The sequence below is a fragment of the Barbus barbus genome (genome assembly GCF_936440315.1).
Source record: "Barbus barbus genome assembly, chromosome: 35".
NCBI classification, from domain to species: Eukaryota; Metazoa; Chordata; class Actinopteri; order Cypriniformes; family Cyprinidae; genus Barbus; species Barbus barbus.
Window position 1 is genome coordinate 19,349,894 of NC_136763.1, and position 19,706 is coordinate 19,369,599.

General features: G+C 36.7%; 2 protein-coding genes across 6 annotated transcripts in view; one reads left to right on the top strand and one right to left on the bottom strand.

The window, feature by feature from the left end:
* elovl1b (ELOVL fatty acid elongase 1b) overlaps positions 1-2,171 on the top strand; it is a 63,004-nt gene extending 60,833 nt beyond the window's left edge. For 4 of the 5 annotated variants that reach the window (XM_079393902.1, XM_079393900.1, XM_079393903.1 and 1 more), the window contains one exon: positions 1,163-2,165. In XM_079393902.1, coding sequence (XP_079250028.1) covers positions 1,163-1,486 — 324 coding nt within the window. In that variant the 3' untranslated portion in view covers positions 1,487-2,165. Of the gene's footprint in view, positions 1-1,162 lie in introns of all 5 variants that reach the window. The other variant, XM_079393899.1, reaches the window with a different exon arrangement.
* Positions 2,172-5,080: 2,909 nt separating this feature from the next.
* Positions 5,081-19,223, bottom strand: zfyve9b (zinc finger, FYVE domain containing 9b; the record flags this gene model as incomplete). Its single annotated transcript, XM_079393023.1, has 15 exons — positions 5,081-5,242; positions 6,289-6,465; positions 6,987-7,092; positions 7,174-7,336; positions 7,796-7,876; positions 10,509-10,659; positions 12,228-12,332; positions 12,439-12,521; positions 13,346-13,570; positions 13,668-13,823; positions 16,044-16,166; positions 16,494-16,599; positions 17,370-17,503; positions 17,579-17,678; positions 18,762-19,223. The coding sequence occupies 15 exons, from the start codon at positions 19,221-19,223 to the stop codon at positions 5,081-5,083; spliced, it is 2,334 nt and encodes a 777-aa protein (XP_079249149.1).
* Between the last annotated feature and the right edge of the window lie 483 nt (positions 19,224-19,706).

Consider the following 19,706-nt stretch of genomic DNA (forward strand, 5'->3'; position numbering starts at 1 on the left):
GGGAGAACTTGCACAATTGGTGGCTGACTAAATACTTTTTTGCCCAACTGTATGTGTGTGTGTGTGTGTGTGTGTGTGTGTGTGTGTGTGTATATGCTTCAGATGCAAAAACCTCTTCAGTCCGTTTAAGATTTTTCTTTTACATGAGACATAACATTGGACATTTTCAAAAATGTCCAATGTCCCCCCCCCCTTTACAGTAAAACTGCACATTTTAGAGTGGCCTTTTATTGTGGCCAGCCTAAGGCACACCTGTGCAATAATCATGCTGTCTAATCAGCATCTTGATATGCCACACCTGTGAGGTGGATGGATTATCTCGGCAAAGTCGTGGCCTAATGGTTAGAGAGTCGGACTCGTAATCCAAAGGTTGCGGGTTCGAGTCTCGGGCCAGCAGGGATTGTAGGTGGGGGGAGTGAATGTCCAGCGCTCTCTCCACCCTCAATACCACGACTGAGGTGCCCTTGAGCAAGGCACCGAACGCCCAACTGCTCCCCGGGCGCCGCAGCATAAATGGCTGCCCACTGCTCCGGGTGTGTGTTCACGGTGTGTGTGTGTTCACTGCTGTGTGTGTGCACTTTGGATGGGTTAAATGCAGAGCACGAATTCCGAGTATGGGTCACCATACTTGGCAGTATGTCACTTCACTTCAAAGGAGAAGTGCTCACTAACACAGATTTAGACAGATTTGTGAACAATATTTGAGAGAAATAGGCCTTTTGTGTACATAGAAAAAGTCTTTGATCTTTGAGTTCAGCTCATGAAAAATGGGGGCAAAAACAAGTGCTGCGTTTATAATTTTGTTCAGTGTATATGTATAGTGCTGTCAAACAATTAATCGTATACATATGTAAACATTTTTTTTATTTTGGGTGTATTTATTATGTATATATTAATAGACGCACATGCATGTATATATTTAAGAAAAATATGTTGTTTATATATTAAATATATTTATATAATAAATTATATGAATATAAAATTTATACATATAAATACATGTAAACAAAAACTTTTATTTTGGTTGCAATTAATCGTTTGACAACACACACACACATATGTATATATGTGTGTATATATATATATATATATATATATATGTATGTATATATGTATGTATGTTGAAATGGAGACACTCAGACCTTCTTACTCTTCATTACAGACTCAGTTTGTGTTAGTCTCTCTTCATGTAACCCAGTGGTACTTCATGGAGAGCTGCAGCTACCAGGTGCCTCTGTTCATCCACCTCATCTGGATGTATGGGACCTTCTTCTTCTTGCTGTTCTCTAACTTCTGGTACCAGGCGTACGTGAAGGGCAAGAGGCTACCGAAGAACACCCAACAGCTCGCCCAGAACGGCACGGCCAACGGATCCACCACAGTCGCCAACGGCTCATCTGTGGTTTCAAATGGCCACGGCCTGAGCAATGGGAAGAAACACCACGAGAATGGAAGCACTCTCAACAGCAAGATGAAGAAAGCCTGAAAACTCAGGAAGAGAAAACCCAAAACGGATGACCAGGAGAACATGCATTAAGCACTATGGAGTCCAAAGAGTGTTTTGGGACTTTTCATTTCAAATCTTATTTTTGTTTTTTAATATGTACATTAAATAAGTACATGGGGATATGAATCCATCTGACCCCGTTTGTATATTTCTTTTTTTTAATGTCATAAAATAATCTAAAGAATAATTATTGAGCACAATGTATGAAGAGAAGAGGAAGAGTACTGACTGGATCCATCCTCCGCTGATGTTGCTCATGACGTTCATCTCAACAGAATGAATTCACAGATGGGCACGGACACACACACAGACACACACACACACACACCCACACCCGTGTGTGTGTTTCATACTCCCCCAATAGCAGACACTGTACAGCCAACATCAGTAAACTTGAATTACACCTGTAAATACTAACGGGATTGATACGGTAAAAAATATTGTTACTCTTGAAATAAATACAAAAAATAAATTCCATTTTAAAATACAGTAATCTGTTTATTTTACATGTTATGCGGTTTGATGGCACATTGTAGTTCCTTCTTGAATAAAACCTGTGCAAGTCATTTGACCTACAATTCCAGCTGAAATTTGCACGTGGCATCTCCAATGCAAATGCTTGACATATTAAAATACTTTTTAATCATTTACAAGAATGCTAGAGTACCTCTGCCTCTTCGCTCTTGTTGTTTCTCGTGTTTTGTTTTCAGTCGGTAAGCTTTCATCGGATGCGCTTTATAAAGAAACGCAGTGTGTGCATGCCGCATTTCTCCTTCATAATCTGCATTTGTCATCTCAAGTATGTTCAGCATGTTGAGTGTAAACAAAAAGTCCATTCAGTTTCTGAAAAGCAACAGAGGAAGACCAGATGAGCAAGCATCCTACGCCGTGTGTGAGGGAGGTCAGAAGACAGTTCAACAAGGTTGTGTAGGAACAAATGACTTCGAGCTCACAGTGCACGAGAGCTTGTGCGTATAATTCTCGCTCCTGTTTATCCAAGTGTTGTCTTTGTTTGGCTGAATTCCTAGGGCTTTTTTTTCAGGCAGGTGTGCGTTAATGTAGGGCAGAGGTCAGGGCGCTCCTCTTGGCAAGCTGGGAGAACGGGGCGTTACATGGGATTTGTACAGTGACTCAGGAGGAAATCATCCTCACGCCTCTATCGGAAAGTACAACAGCGATCGCCAAGGCTACAATGAGTTGTACATGTGGAAGACAAGAAGAAACAGAGTCTCTCTCCAATATCATGTCATGCTCATAAATCTTTTTCGCTCTGGAATAAGGTTTCATGTCGCACTTTGGTCCTCATTTGCCAGCATGTTTCAGGCCTCAAGTTTCAAATCCTGTTTCTGACCGAGCCAAGGTCTACAGAAGGAGTCCAGACTACAGTACAAACTACAGACAGCTATGTCAATTTGTCACAGATGAGCCTTTGGCCATGACTAGAGGTCGACCGATGATGGGTTTTGTGGTATCGGAATATTGAAGACGTTAACGTTTAATTTCTTGTGAATGTGTAACTTTAACTTAACCCTCTGAGTCAATAAGTATACTGGTTAATGTAAGAATTCAAATCCATATCCTGTCTTGTGTCTGGCTCTGTTTTTCAGTGTAGTCACAGCACAAAAAAACAAGCATTCTCCACAAGAGGCTTTGGTCGATCTCTAGAAAATCTGGAAGCCTATTTCTGCCACTAATTTGGAAAAATGAATTTGCAATTATGAAATATGTATGGTCTCAGTTATGAGAAATAAGTCAATTATACGAAACGGTCACAAATGTGAGACGAAGTCACAGTTGCGAGAAATAATCGTAATTGGTAGACACAAGGTTGCAATTACATAAATGATGCAATTTTGATATGAATTTGCGATTGAGAAGTAATTGCAATTATGAGATGCGAAGTTTAGATTCTAAGAAATAAAGTCACATTTAAATTTTTTAATAGAATGTTTCAACTGTGAGATATAGTCATAATTAAGACAGTTACAACACTTTGCTTTGCTCAGAGGTGGAAATAAAATGAGTAATAAAGAAATAGTCAAAATAGCAAGATATGAGGTTGCAGTTATAAGAAATAGTCATTATTACGTAAATTTTTTACTCTGGTGGAAATAAATTAGCATTTATTAGTAATAAAAAGTAGCGATTAATTGAAAGTCGTAATTATGAGAAATGGTTTTAGAAGAATAAAAGGACTCGCAAAATAGCTGAAATTACAAGTCACAATTGACCCTTCGCAAAGACCCGCCCACCTTCGTTACTGTTGCTATGTCCGACAAGCCATGGCGCCCTCACTCCACACCTCATGTTTTCACGCAGTGAAAAATACACCGCAGAGCAAAGAGGAAACTGACAACACATCGACAGACAAGATTTGGAGTAGGTTACATTAGGCATGAAACAAAGTGTCCGCTTTCCAAATTTGTCACTTTTTAAAGATATTCAGACAATAAATACCGTTTTGTGGCTCTGTAATGCGTCGTGACAGATCACTGTAGCGCCTCAGTTCAAGCGGCACGTGAACCAATCCTCTTTTCATATGTACTAGTTATAGCATGAAATGAACATCAGAAGGTATTTTGTTTTACCTGTAGAAAGACGTCAATACACCATTTTAGTGTATCGGTGGACTTGAAAAACTGTAAATCTGTCACAATGCATTAAAGAGCCACAAAACGGCATTTATTGTTAGAATTTCTTACAAAATGAAAAAATTTGAAAGCGGAGACTTTTTCAAACCAAAAGTAACCTGCTCTGTCTTACCTGTCGGCACACTGTCACTGTCGTCTTTGCTCTGTGATGTATTTTTCACTGTGAGAACATGAGATTGCCATGGCTTGTCGGACATAGCAACAGTAGGTAAGGGGGGGTGGGTCAATTGTGAGATATAAAGTTACAATTATGAGAAATAGTCGCAATTACAAGAAAGCTGCAACTGCGAGATATAAACTCGCAATTAAGAGAAATAGTTGCAATAGGAAGATATGAGGTTAAAGTTGCAATAACAAGTAATAAAAAGTGACGAATTATAAATCACAATTATGAGAAATAGTCAGAATATTGAAATATGATGCTGAAATAAAGTTGCACACATGAGATAAGTGCAACAGAGAAACATTTTGTTTCCAAATTGTGAGATATACATTTTTACGAGAAATCAACTACTAGAAATCATTGCAATAGCGAGGTATTTGCGAGGTTGCAGTTATGAGCAATTCCATGAATTACATTTTTACAACTCTGAGGCAGAAATGGGCTTCTTTAAGTGTTCATTTTTGCCATTATTCAATATTTCCAAGAGCTGTTACTGGTGTCGATTGACCAGCCAAAATGATACTCCGGTCGGCCTCTAGTGATGAATAAGAGATATTAGTAGTTTTTAAAGCCATTTGATGTTGTAACCCCAGACCCTTTCACAGTGAGCAGTAGGGTATCGACTATAAACTACTAAAATAAGCTGCCCCATGGGGACGTCTACTACATTCCACTATCAAATGAATGATACTGAACTCAAAGGTTTTGCTCGTGAGGTTTCTGGGAGTGTTGGCACATGTGACAGTGGGTGGTCCGTCTCTAGGACGTGTCCTCCAGAATATAGAAGATGAGCTCCAGCTGGAAGATGGCAAGACCCTGGTACTGAGAGTTACTCTGCACCACGGATGTTAATGATTGGTTAAGACATTCCTGGTACGGAGCTGGAAGGCGCTGCCCGTTACTGCCTGCCAAGAACTCCATCTGAAAGATTAAAGAAATGATGATAAGAAAACTTTTGTCTTTGGTGTCTTGACCTTTGCTCGAAACCCCAGAGATTTAATCAAAATACAGCACTAATAGTAAAGCAGAAGATTGGCGTCATTGGGGAGAGAGTCACGCAGATCACACTCACATGCTACACTCCTGACTGGCCCTTACACAATACTGAACTACAGTAATTACAACAACTGAAAGTCTACATGTTATATCTAAAATCCAATCTGAGATTGAGAATACAGTTCTAAGTACATGAAGGAGTAATAAAACTTCACAAATCTGGTAGTCTAAAAGCAGCCATGGAAAAGTCAATAAACGAGGTACAGTACATGTGATCAGGAAGAAAGAGTTTTTTTGGTGTTTTTTGAAGGACAGAGGTAGAAATGTGTAAATATATACTATAAACTAAATCGCAAATATATGCAGAGAGAGATGTGTAACTGAGTAAAATAGTATTCCGAGTATTCAGTATGCAATATATCTATTTAGTTTAAAAATATTATACACACACAGAGAGAGAGATAAGTAATTGAGTTAAATAAGTGAACGTAAACAACTATTCATAAAATTCATATTCATAAATCTAATATATTTATTAAGTTAAAAAATATGTATAATTATTTGCAATTAATAAGATTAGCACATCATATAATTAAATTATTTTTTTTATTGCTTTAATTTTTTTTATTGCTTGACAAACACTTTGTATATAAACATGATATAAAATATTGTCATATTAGATTGCAATAACAATGTAAATAATTTTTTACACAAATTTATAAAATACCCATGCATTTTTTTCACTTGTTTACTCATCACTCTCTCTGTATATACATGATGGCCGATCTATCCACGCACAAATGAGTAATTAAGTAAAATGAATGTATATGAGTACTTTTAAAATTGTACAAGTATATTTATTTCGTTTAAATATTATTATCATTATTTTGTTTGGTTAATTACTTGTGTCTAATAAATGACTGCAATGGGGGAAAAAATAATCTGTGGCACAACAGCTGTGGACATGTCACCTTCTGGCCGTCCAGGATGACTCTCAGTGCCAGTTTGGTCATGCCATCCTCCTTCAGCAAACAGAGAGACTGACACAGTGCCAGGCAGAACGCCCGTGCAAGACGCTCTGTCAGACGGTTATGGCTGGTGTGGTTATTAAGACCATTTGGATGTTGATCTTTCAGCAAGTAAAACACCTGTGAAGACATTCAAACGGGAATTAACCTGTTGTTGAAAGTGGTTTTCAAAAGTATTTTCAGAAACTGAAATTCAATCAAATTTAGATAAAACCACTAAGATGCAGCACGCACTTAATCCATAAGCATAAATCCAAATAAAGGCATTAAAAAAGCCCTCTATGTACTCTAATATCCATGTTTTTAACAGTCTGATTTGACTCTAATTGACACTAAAATAGGCAGTGCTGAGGGTCAGATACAAAATTGTGGAAAAAATAATAAAATATTATATTTTTATATATTTTTTATAATTATATATCATAATATTTAGTTTGTTTTTATGGAAAAAATATATTAAATATTAACTGAAAATATATATATTTAAAAAAAATTTTTAATTAAATAATTAATTAATTATGACATAATTTTGGGCAAACTGTCCCTTTAAGATTCAGGGTTTATATCTATCCCTAACTCTAAAAATGAGCAAACGTACTAAAAACACAAACACTCCACAAGTCACAGGTAAACCGGCTTACCTCTGTCCAGCGTATGAGCTTCCCATTGGCTCTGTATTCTAAGCGCTGATGGGTCTTGATGTTTGTGAGAGACTCCATAGACTTGCCATCGATGGGGCTGATGATGCTGTGAGATACAGGTCAGAATGAGAGGAAACCAGCACAGCTTTAGACTAACTGTATATGTATATATATATTTGTTTCTAACCCTTTATTGAAGCGCGGCTCTTCGTCCTGCCACTGAATGTGCACATATTCCTGCCTCTCTGCAGGGGGGAGTTTTCCACAGGTGACGGTGAAGTCCTTCATGTCCCGTAGAGATCGACGTAAGTCAGCCATGGCCTCCATGGTCACCTGCACCATCAAACCATCTGTAATATTGAGCAGACGCATGGAATCTTAGCTCATGCACATCTACTGTATACAGTACACCTAAACTAAAGTTAGATAGGGCTCATTCTATAATTTAAGGTACATTTCATGTGTATTGATGATAACTATATATTTTCTAACAGTGATTTCTTAAGAAATATCATGTTTTATTCGTTAAGAGAATGCATACTAAAATCACACATAAGCTATATTTTGTGCACCCCGTTTATCAGTTTGCTTGAAATTGCCTTTAAGTCCCTTAAATTACAGTTTTTGTCTGCTTTTTGAATTTAAGTATTGAGTTCAAAACGATGAATTAAACTATTTAAAAAGTCAAGACATTACATTTATTTCTACAATCTAAATACCTTAGAAAAATAGATTGGGTTTCAATTTAATTTTCTTTAAAATAAGATTTGTGCTGCTTTAATGAAACACAGAAATGAACAAATCATAACCTTCCACAATGCTGGACTTGGCCAAGTACCCTGATGAAGGTTTGAGCGCTCCACTGAACACAAAAAAACACGAGCCAGTGACTGAAAGGTGAACAGAAACACAGATTTAGATTCAGTGAGAGAATCCAGTCAACAAACGACCGAAAGACTGTCAGACAGTGCCTTCAAGTGAGCGTTTAAGGAAAGACACAAATTAATCAGTCCTTTGTTGATGTAGTTTAGAATTTACCATTTTGTTTGCCATATTAAATAATGTAATAATATTAAATAAATGATAAATTAATCCTTGTGCATCATTTTAAAAAAGGTACACAGAGTTTCTTGGAAGACAAACGTGTGTCAAAAAATAGTCTAGTCAAAAATTATATATATTAATATTTTTTTCTACTTTCACAGACATTTTTTTTAATCCTGATCATAAATGCCAAAAATGTTCAGGATTTTAACCCTTTAAATGCCATTTAACACAATGCCACTGTTGTTTGTTTGAGGAAAAAAACACCATAACATTTATTAATTACCATATACTAAATGCTTTTGTTAGTTTGTTTTTGGAATATTACAGTTGTGTATATGTCAAGGATTAGCAACAACATTAATTTAGAATTTAATTTTAAAACCTGAGACAATGTCATCATCAGGTGGAAAATTATGGATTGCCAAGAGAGCTCAACGTACTGCAATTTCAGAAAAACACATGCAAATAGAAAAAGAACCAGCAAATAAGGAAAACATTTTCATCAGTTTGACAGCAAATGTGCTGCAAATACTCGCAACACAACTAAATAAAGAAACGCACTGCAAATACTCACAACCCAAATACAGAAACGTGCAAGTAGCACAGACCACAACAAAATTACCTCAATAAAATGAAAATTAAAAATTTTTTTTTTTTTTGACATATTGATTAGAACCACAGTTGTACAAATACCATGATTAAACTACGGTTAGTGTAGTAAATCCACGGTTAATTTGTGCATGGTAACCATGGTTTAACTATAGTAACCATTTTCTGTTTTTATTTATTTATTATATAATAAATGTATTAATTAATTTATTTTATTTAATACCCAAGGCTATGGCTAATTTTTGTAAGGGAAGTTGTAAAATAAGTTAGCCAGTTTACATAACCTTTCACAGTTACAGTAATTGTATATTTCGTCAGATTATTTTGGCTAACAATAAAAAACAACAACAAAAAAAAACACCTTTCAGGGCAAACATTGATAAATATGTCTCAGCCATGTTTGTCACTTTGTTGTTCCCTTAAACATTTTGATGTGGTCTGTGCCTCTTTGCAGCCTGTTTTTGTTTTTGCAGCGCATTTCTTTATTTATTTGTGTTGTGACTATTTGCAGCACATTTCTGTTTTTGCAACGCGTTTCTTTTAAAATAAAAATAATTAGAAAAATTAAAAAGATGAAAATGTCCCTAAGGATGCATAAAAAGATTTCTACAGGTGCCACAGGTACTCAGATCAATGATTAATCATTAATCAGTTCCAAAAGGAAGCTGGAAGAAAATAAGTTGACAGAGAGATCAAATCCAATACTTCATGATAATGATAATAATAATAAGAGATTTACAAGCAATTTAAAAGCCCGGGAATTTTTGACCAAATTAGGTAAAGGATTTTCAACACAGCACAAGGGTTAAATAAACACATAGGTTTGATAGTTTATTATACTATGCAATGACATTCATACATTTCTAGGTGCGAAATGTGTCCAAATACTTTTTTTGACCACTTTAGATTAGATTAGAAATCTTTATTGTCCACACATGTGGAAATTCATCTTCGGCCCCACAAAAACATATACCACAAATACTACTTAACTAATATTCAAAACAAAACAATCAAGGAAACAACAGATATTTGTATATAAAGCCGGGCTAGTGTGAGCCCGGCTTTATATACAAATATCTGTTGTTTCCTTGATTGTTTTGTTTTGAATATTAGTTAAGTAGTATTTGTGGTATATGTTTTTGTGGGGCCGAATATTTTTAGCCCGATTTAACCCCGATTTCCACCTCCTGAGAATTGGAGCAAAAATCTTGTCGAGCACCTCGATCGGTCCCGATGTTCGGTGCGGATTATCTGGTAATGTGAGGCGTTCACCGATCGAATCTTGCACCTCCCGATCTGCTCGCTCATAAATCAGAGCAGCAAACAAGTTTGATATTTAGGATTTAAATCGGGATGATGGCGGCTATATGATTACGTCAGTAATTTCACAACAGCCAATGCGCGACTGCAAAACAGCTGCTGTACGGCTCTGTTGGATAGTGGAGATGGAGGAAACTGCTTCTTGACGTTTTGTAGTAACACAACTGTCGGTATAATGTGTCGAAAATGTATCACAACTGTAAGGAGAAAGAGAAGCGCTGGGGTGAAATACATATGTTTTGAACATACCAGGTGAGTGCAGAAAGCTGCTAGCAAGCTAGCTAAAATATGTAAACATCTGCTGCATGAGATCACGTGAGGCGCTCGCTCTGGCATGATAATCTTAATAATATCTTGTAGTGTGTGATGCGCCACGATTTTCAAATCTTGTAGTGTGTGCATGTTTAAGATTTGAGGGAAGATAATCTGCAAAGATTCTCCTTATGCGTGTGCTGCAACCAGATTTCATAATCAGATAGGATTTAAAAAATCCTGTAGTGTGAGCCCGGCTTAAACTGACATGAGTGTTGGGATGTTCGCTCTCACCTCTGCGTGGCTGGCTGTGAATGCTGATGGCCTGCGTCTGGTACTGTCCATCTGCCGTCTGCACGCAAATGAGATGAGAGTCGGCCTGCTCGTTAAAGCAGGCGCCCAGGGCCAGCACTCTCTCATTAGACTTATTCAGAGCCTTCAGCAGCTAAAACACCAGCAGAGACAGAGACAAGACACTCATTACCCGAAGAAATGAAAGAATTACTCTTTACCTCAGGTGTGCTTATTTATTCAACATTTTGATGATAAACCTTCTGATACTCAAGGCACAAGCAACCTACATTGGAAATGATACATTGGTGCTCCTAATGCATTTTTCAGAACAATTCACTGTTATCTTTAAAATGATTTTAGGTTGGAATACACTAAGGCCATGTACACACTGTAAAGTTTCAGGAGTGACTACCGCATTTAAATTAGGGGTCGACAGATTATCGGCACCGATATTAAACATTTTTATGGTAATCGGTATCGTCATTTTCAAAAATGATTTGCCAATAAAAATATTTAAAAGCATTTAAATTAGGGGTTGACCAGTTACCAGCCTGGTCGATTATCGGCACAGATATGAAGCATTTTTATGGCTATCGGTATCGGTCATTTTCAAAACCAATTTGTGGATAAAATAATTTAAAAGCATTTAAAGAAAGTTTTTGTCAAAAGGCCTTGTCATCCACTAAATCCACTAATTTATCGATTTGTGTGAGTACGGAACAAAACGTGCTTTAAAAATTGCAATGAAAGCATGGTAACTATTGCAATGTTCTGGCGTCTCACATGTTTGGTATCCACCATTTTCAACCAAAGTAAAATTACAGCAACCAAAGACTTGTTGTGTTCAACAATTTGAACTAAATCACGGTGAACAGAGCCATTATGTTTTGTTTATATTTGGAAGGCTACTTCACAGAGCTTACTCTTTAAAGGTTGCCATATCCTTCAATTATAAGCAGCACGTATCAAGCATCTTAGGGCTTGTTGTTTGGGTTCGGTTCATAAAGTAAACCAGTTTATGGATTTAATAGGTCACTATATTGTGGTATGTGGCTTATTTCCAAGATTACATTTTGGATTTGAGTTTATTATTGACTTGTTCTCATTTGCTGTGTTTTTTTCTAGCAGGATCTGGCAACTCAAAACGTATCCTGTGCACATACAGAAAACACTAAACTTACATGTTTTTCAACTTGTCATTAACAACTAGTTGTTCGCTACCTGAAATTTTCAGTAGCCCCTCACTGCAGAACAAAGATCCAGGGGGCAGAATTGGATCCGCATCTAGGGGGTGGAGATGGTAGGTTTAGGGGTGGAGATGGGTGGGTTTAGGGATCACAGGGTGGAGACGGGTCTATGTAAGGTGGGAGGATTTGGATCTAGATCCAACCACGCGCCCTGAATCTTGTGTTCTGCAGTGAGGACCATCTCAAAATTTTCGGGAGTCGATTGTGGAATAAGGTTATGACTCCCGTAAATGACTGAACTGTGTGTGAACAGAACAGGATTAAGCACTAAAACTAACATGATTGATATCCTCTGTCTGGAAAATCAGAATCTGGGACCATGATACACTACACAATTTTCTATAAAATCTGTCAACTCAAATCTGCTGAATGGCTCTGACTAGCATCAACTAGCATCAACTTGTGCACACTTGCAAACATCTGTGTAAAATTTGAATAGTGTATTCCAGCATCTAGTTTAGTGATATATTACCTCTGGATGACGTGTTTTAGGGATTCTTATACAGGTGCTTCTAGCCTCTAAATCAACCACGAGCCCCGGCACTGTTGGCAGTGTGTAACGGTAAAAACGGAAATCCTTTGAGAATAAAAAAAAAAATAGAAATCAATTAAAAGACATCAAATGAACTAAACAGGAATCAGTATGACAAGAAAGAGTAATTGAAACAGGTCACAAGTCTCACCACTAACAGTCTCATTATACTGTTGTTGACGGGTCCGAAGAGAGGTTCTCTGAAGCGCACACTGAACAAGGGACAGGGATAGACTACAGGACAGCAGAAAACACAAAAAGCTCAATTGCCATGCTTCCTGCGACCATACAATAATGCTCACAGAGAAAATGAATGACATTAGAGCTTTTCACAATTTTGCTTTTATTAATTTTGTAATTGTGACAGTTAACAAATAACAAAAAAGACCAAAAAATAAGAGCTGTTATGATCTTAGAAATCATAACTCTGCATCTTAATTTGCATAATATTTTCACTAAATAGTCTGACAAATAAGTATCTGTCCAAAATCACAGTATGCTACCATTTTAAAAGTCTGGGATCAGTAAGATTTTAAATGTTTTTGAAAGAAGTCTTTTATGCTCATCAACGCTGTTCAAAAATGCTGTAAAAACAGTTAAAATGCTGCTCAAGAAACTTTTGATATTATCAATATTAACAACAGTTAATTTTTGACATTTTATTCAGAATCTCTGATGAATAGAAACTTCAAAAGAACAACATTTATTTGAAATAGAAATCTTATCTTTAATATTATAAATGTCTTTATTGTCACTTTTGATAAATTTAATATGTGATTTCTTTAAAAACAAAAGACTGTAAAACTTTGAACATGACTGGAGTAATGACTGCAGAAAATTTAGCTTTACCATCACAGGAATAAATTACATTTTAAAATATATTCAAACAGAAAACAGGTTTATATGGTAAAAATATTTCACAGCATTACCATTTGTACAGCATTTTGTATTAAATAAATGCAGCCTTGGTGAGACTTCTTTCAAAAACACAAAATCATAAAGACCCAAAGTTTTGAAAGGCAATGTATATTAATCTTAGTTTTATTTAGTTTCCTTACATCTGTACTCCGCTCCTAAACGCAGCATGAGTCTCAGGGGAAAGGCTTTGGCCCATGGAGCCTCTGCACGGAGCATGAGGAGCCCGAACAGGAAGGGAGGCGCAGGTAAAGGCAGGCCCTCCAGAGACTGGAACGTTGGATGCACGTAAAGAAAGCCAGCATGTTCGTTATTACCCAGAAACCCTCGGGATACCAAGGAGTAACTTAGGTGATTCAGAAGCTTCCCTGCTGCTTGAAGAAAAAGCAAGATCAAGAACTATCAAGACATTGCAGATGTTTGGTCTTAGTTTTATGGTTGAGTAACATCCTGCTCAAGGTTCACCTGTCTGGGCATCCCAGTAGATCTGAATGAAATGATTGAAAATATCCGTCGGGAATCTCTTCTCTTCAGGCAAACACTGCAGTAAAATTACCACCTCTGGCTGTCCCACAGCATGCATGCCCTTCGACATAACACACCAACACCGCCGGTTCACGTCTACAGGAGCACAAAAACACCTTAGTTATCACATGAACACACTAGCATATTGTTATCAGATGTTAGGGCTGGGTGATTTTTTTTTTATCATTATAGATTTTCCATATCATAAAATATAAGCAAATGCTTTCCACATGTTTGTTAGACCTTGAGAATGAATGCAAACATTACTTGTTTGTTCACAAACTCCACAGAGCTTTAATTTAGGGCCCCATGAAATCGGTTTCATTTTTCCCTAAATTCTGTGTTTTCCATTTTATTTTTTCTGCAATCTGTGCTTCATAATTTAATACAAATTTTTCATCAAAAATGGTGTATAATAAAAATTATAAAAAAAAAACAATTCACAATTCAATCAATCTATTTATAGTTTGAAACTAAAATATAACAATTAATTTACAACAAATTTTTTTTTTTTTTTTTTTATCAAATAAGATGCACTCTATAAATTTAAACATACAGTATCTCACAGAAGTGAGTACACCCCTCACATTTTTGTAAATATTTTGTTATATTTTTCACTAAAGAAATGACACTTTGCTACAATGTAAAGTAGTGAGTGTTCAGCTTGTATAACAGTGTAAATTTGCTGTCCCCTCATAATAACTCAACACACAGCCATTAATGTCTAAACCGCTGGCCACAAAAGTGAGTACACTCCTAAGTGAAAATGTCCAAATTGGGCCCAATTAGACATTTTCTCTCCCTGGTGTCATGTGACTCGTTAGTGTTACAAGGTCTCAGGTGTGAATGGGGAGCAGGTGTGTTAAATTTTGCTCTCACTCTCTCATACTGGTCACTGAAAGTTCAACATGGACCCTCATGGCAAAGAACTCTCTGGGGATCTGAAAAAAAAAGAATTGTTGCTCCACATAAAGATGGCGTAGGCTATAAGAAGATTGCCAAGACCAGCAACCAGGTGAGGAGTACAAAGACAAGTGTGTCTTGTCTACAGTCAAGCATGGTGGTGTGAGTGTCATGGTCTGGGGCTGCATGAGTGCTGCCGGCACTGGGGAGCTACAGTTCATTGAGGGAACCATGAATGCCAACATGTACTGTGACATACTGAAGCAGAGACTGGGCCGCAGGGCAGTATTCCAACATGATAACGACCCCAAACACACCTCCAAGATGACCACTGTCTTGCTAAAGAAGCTGAGGGTAAAGGTGATGGACTGGCCAAGCATGTCTCCAGACCTAAACCCTATTGAGCATCTGTGGGGCATCCTCAAACGGAAGATGGAGGAACGCAAGGTCTCTAACATCCACCAGCTCCGTGATGTCGTCATGGAGGATTGGAAGAGGACTCCAGTGGCAACCTGTGAAGCTCTGGTGAACTCCATGCCCAAGAGAGTTAAGGCAGTGCTGGAAAATAATGGTGGCCACACAAAATATTGACACTTTGGGCCCAATTTGGACATTTTCACTTAGGGGTGTACTCACTTTTGTGGCCAGCGGTTTAGACATTAATGGCTGTATGTTGAGTTATTTTGAGAGGACAGCAAATTTACACTGTTATACAAGCTGTACACTCACTACTTTACATTGTAGCAAAGTGTCATTTCTTCAGTGTTATCACATGAAAAGATATAATAAAATATTTACAAAAATGAGAGGGGTGTACTCACTGTGAGATACTGTAGATGTAAAATATCTTTGCATGATATTCCTTAAGAAATAATAACATTATCATTATTATTTTGAGAAGTAAATCTTTTGTACACAATATATTTCTGTCATATAATTTCTTAAACCAAACTTATTTTGGCAGTTTGTTGTGAAGCTCTTTGAGTTTCAGTGTGTGTTTGGTTTCTCAAATGAAACAATGAAAAACTTGTGAGGTGACTTTCAGAGCAGCTCTGGACATGAAGATGTGTGTTCGTGTCTCTTATATTGAGATGCAGACACTGAAAACACTGTGTTTGAGTTGTGTAGTAGATGCAACTCATTCACACAGAGACATACAGAACATGTAGACTTAATAGCAACATGCACTGACTGACAGATGTCACATTCATTTCTTCTGTGATCAGCTGTTAGATTAATACATACCAGGTAAAAATATCCAGAGCTTATCATTAACACACATGCGCACATACACTGAGTGACAGACTACAGAACAGGTTCAATCACAATATAATATACCATACCGATTCACAAAGGTTCCACGTCAAATCACCAAAACCAAAAATGCAGTAGAATGAGACATTAGCAACATACAGCTGACAATCTTCACAACGGCCAGCAGGTTTGCATTGAGCACAAACACCAGAGGCTCTGCAAGACCTCTCTCCAGCTCTTCTAAGAGCGACGACTCTGTTCTCTTCTCCTCCAGAGTGTAGTCTGCAGAAATTAACACAAGAACCAGCATCTGAAATCTCAAAATCACTGATGAAATGATTTAGAAGTATCGATCTCATAGTGACTCTCTCTAGTGATGGTTTACCCAAATATAACACTTTTGTCCTTGTTTACTCACCCTTGTGTTGTTCCCACCATAAATGGACTACTTTTATGGCATTTTTGATGCAAAGTTGCTTGTGTTCACTGTATACATTTCATTATATGGAAAATCTTTTTGTTCCACAGAAAAAAGTAAGGTGGGTTTGGAAAAATTATTTTGGGTGAAGCCTAATTAGTCAGAACTAGTGTGTTTATTAGGACACATACCTCCTTTGACCCCTGTTGATGTCAGAATAGGGGGAAGGTCCTTTGGTGGAGTGGGTTTTGTAGAGTTGCCACTGACTTCATCTCCAGCTCTAAGATCAGATACTTCCTACAATGTAAAATCATTGACAATCATTTTGCTAATAAAAAGTCAAAATGTAATAACATATGTTTTTCTAAAGGTCATTTCACAGAGAATAAAGGGAAATATTGAATAAAATATGATTAAAATAAATATCCTCTCAATAGGGCGAAAAGTGTAAATAAACCATATTAAAATAATTATAAAATAAAAATCAATATGAGATTGTAAGGGTGTTTTTTAAAATTACTACAGAAAGAGTCATGGGAAATAAAAAAAAATAAAAAATTAAAATCATACAATGAATAAAATAAAATATCCTCTCTATAGGGTCCTTATAAGAGAATTTACTTTTCAAAGATGAAAGGGAATTTAAAATAAAAATAATACATATAATAAATATAAACATATATAACAATAATGAATAATACAAATATAATGAATTGAAATGAACATTTAAATCAAACAAAATATCCTCTCTATGGTGTCATTACAAGAGTGTATAAGTATTTTTTAAAGTTACTTTACAAAGACTAAAGAGAAATTAAATATAAAATAAAAAATAAAATATACTCCCTAAAAAATAATTATAAGAGTGTAAAAATGTTTTGAAAGTGTGGGGAAATTTAAAATAAAATATTAATAAAATAAAATATTTAAATAATGAATAATAAATAAAATAAAATATCCTGTCTATAGGGACATTATAGAAGTGTTTTTTAAGTTACTTTACAAAAATGAAAGGGAGAATATAATAGAATAGACGAGCAAAGAAGCAGAAACATGTCCGGTCATACCGCCTGAGCGAGCTCAGCCCTCTCTGTGTGGGACACACTCCTGTGAATGGGAGAGCTGTTGGCACTTCTACTCTCAGACTGAGGAAGGAGATTATCTGCAAACCAGACCTTCTTCTGGTCCTTGCGAAGCGTCCCTAATGAAATAACATCATTGTAACTGTATAACTAATATGTGAAAGCTCATAAGCAGAATCCACCACGACACTCACGGTTCATCAAAGTTGAATGACAGGTGACACAGACACGCCCCTCTTTCCCACCGAGATGAGTCAATTTGAATCTGAGGTCACAGCACACCACACAAAACACCTGCAAAACAAATCAACATTCATGTTTTATGGAGAATTACATCTTAAAGGGATATTTCACACAAAAATAAAAACTGTTATCTTTTACTCACCAGTTCCAAACATTGTAAACCTGAATAAGTTGGCAAAACTCAATAAATTTGAGGCAATCAGTTACATCAAAATTGTAAAAAAGTTAATAAATTTGAAATTTAAGTAAGCAGAAATTTGTATTTTGTACACACCGGTTTTAATTGGTTGATAAAAGTTTTCAAAAATATTCTCCAGTGTCTTACCACCTGAAGAAGTTTTCATGGAAGATATTTCTCTAGCCCAAGCTTTCAATAATAGTAAAATAATTTAAATTAATAATTTAAACATTTCAGTGTCCTACACCACAACCAGCTATAGCTAATTCAGTAATTGTGAACTTGCTAATTATTAACACAATGCTTTTATTAGCATAGCAATTGCTGAATGCGTAAAGCAATATAGAACATCTAACATATATCTGTTCTCACCATGATGGTAACCCCACAAAAAGCCCAACAAAATCTCCCATTTAACATTAATCAAGTGCAGAAAAGGATTATATAACACTTCACTAGAGCATTTACACTCCTTTTCAGTTTCGTAAGCAAGTTCATTAAACTCAAAATAATGAAACAATTCAGATTACTTAAAATGCATCAATGGTGCAAACTCAAAAGAAAAAGAAAGTTCTAAAAACTCATAAAAGTCAATGTGATTGAACCAATTTAGTTTTAGTTTGCCCTACTCAAACCAATTAATTATTTTGCGTGTAAGGGTTTGTGGTGAACCAGTCTCATTTTTTTCTTTTTGAAGATTGTTGGTTACCAAAAAAATTGCTGGTAGCCATTGATTTCCACCATATTTTTTCCCATACCATGGAAGTCAATGGGAATCAACAATTGCTTGGTTACCAACATTCTTCAAAATACCTTCTTTTGTGATCAACAGAAGAAAGAAAGAAAGAAAGAAAGAAAGAAAGAAAGAAAGAAAGGTGAGTAAATGATGACAGAATTTTCATTTTTGAGTGAACTATCCCTTTAAACTTTGTTAAATTTCCACATGCATCTCTCACCTTCCCACACGCTCTGCAGTGATGACGTCTTTTGGTGAAGGAGAATTTGGATCCACATTTCATGCATGCTGGTGCCTGAGAATCAGGGACCCACTGTGGGGCCGTGGTGCCCAGAGAACTGCAGCGCTGCATGGGCAAAGCACCAAGTGAACCCTTCCTCCCACCACACACTAGTGACGCTTCCATCCCACCACTCTTCTTGCAGTCTAGTGTGGGGTCTGAGGGCTCCATGCTGCCCGTTTGGTGGGTGTCCTCCACAGGAGAGGATGGAAGTCCCAGCACAGCCTCCAGCTGGTCCTGCTCATTCTCAGCCCGCTCTTTCTCTTCAATGACAGAGTCCTCTTTCAGACCAGGCCTCAGCTTGCGCTCGTCCAGCAACGACTCACTGGAGTCCTTGAGGGTGGAGTATCCGAAACGCCTCTCACCCCACACAGACAGAGTGGCGGTTACTGCTTGCCTCATAGTCTCAGTGGAGGGAGCTCAAAGCGAGAGGGTTACTGATCATACTTTAGCCCACCCTGAGCTTTGTTTTACCCTCAAACCATCACGTCGTGGCCCGCACAATGTCCTGCCAAAAAATGACTCAGATATATTAATTTCCAGCAGTGCAGTGGATTTGTCAGGGATGCTTGGCTTTTTTTATTTTAAAAATGTAAACGTTAGAATCCATTTTCATATTTTTAAGATGAACATGCTGGACTGAGTCAACTTCGGTTTACTTGTTATAACTTTTTAGAAAAATCATGTTAAAAAGTGAGCCCAAATATGATCCATCAGATTTTTTAGAAACGATTATTCGTTCATCTCTCAATTATCATTGTACTGCATTGGATTATATGTTTTGAAACTACAGCAGTGATCATATAACCAAGCATTTAAATATCATCTTACCAAGACATATTATTAGGAGATAAAGAGTGACAAATAGTCTGCTATACTTTTATA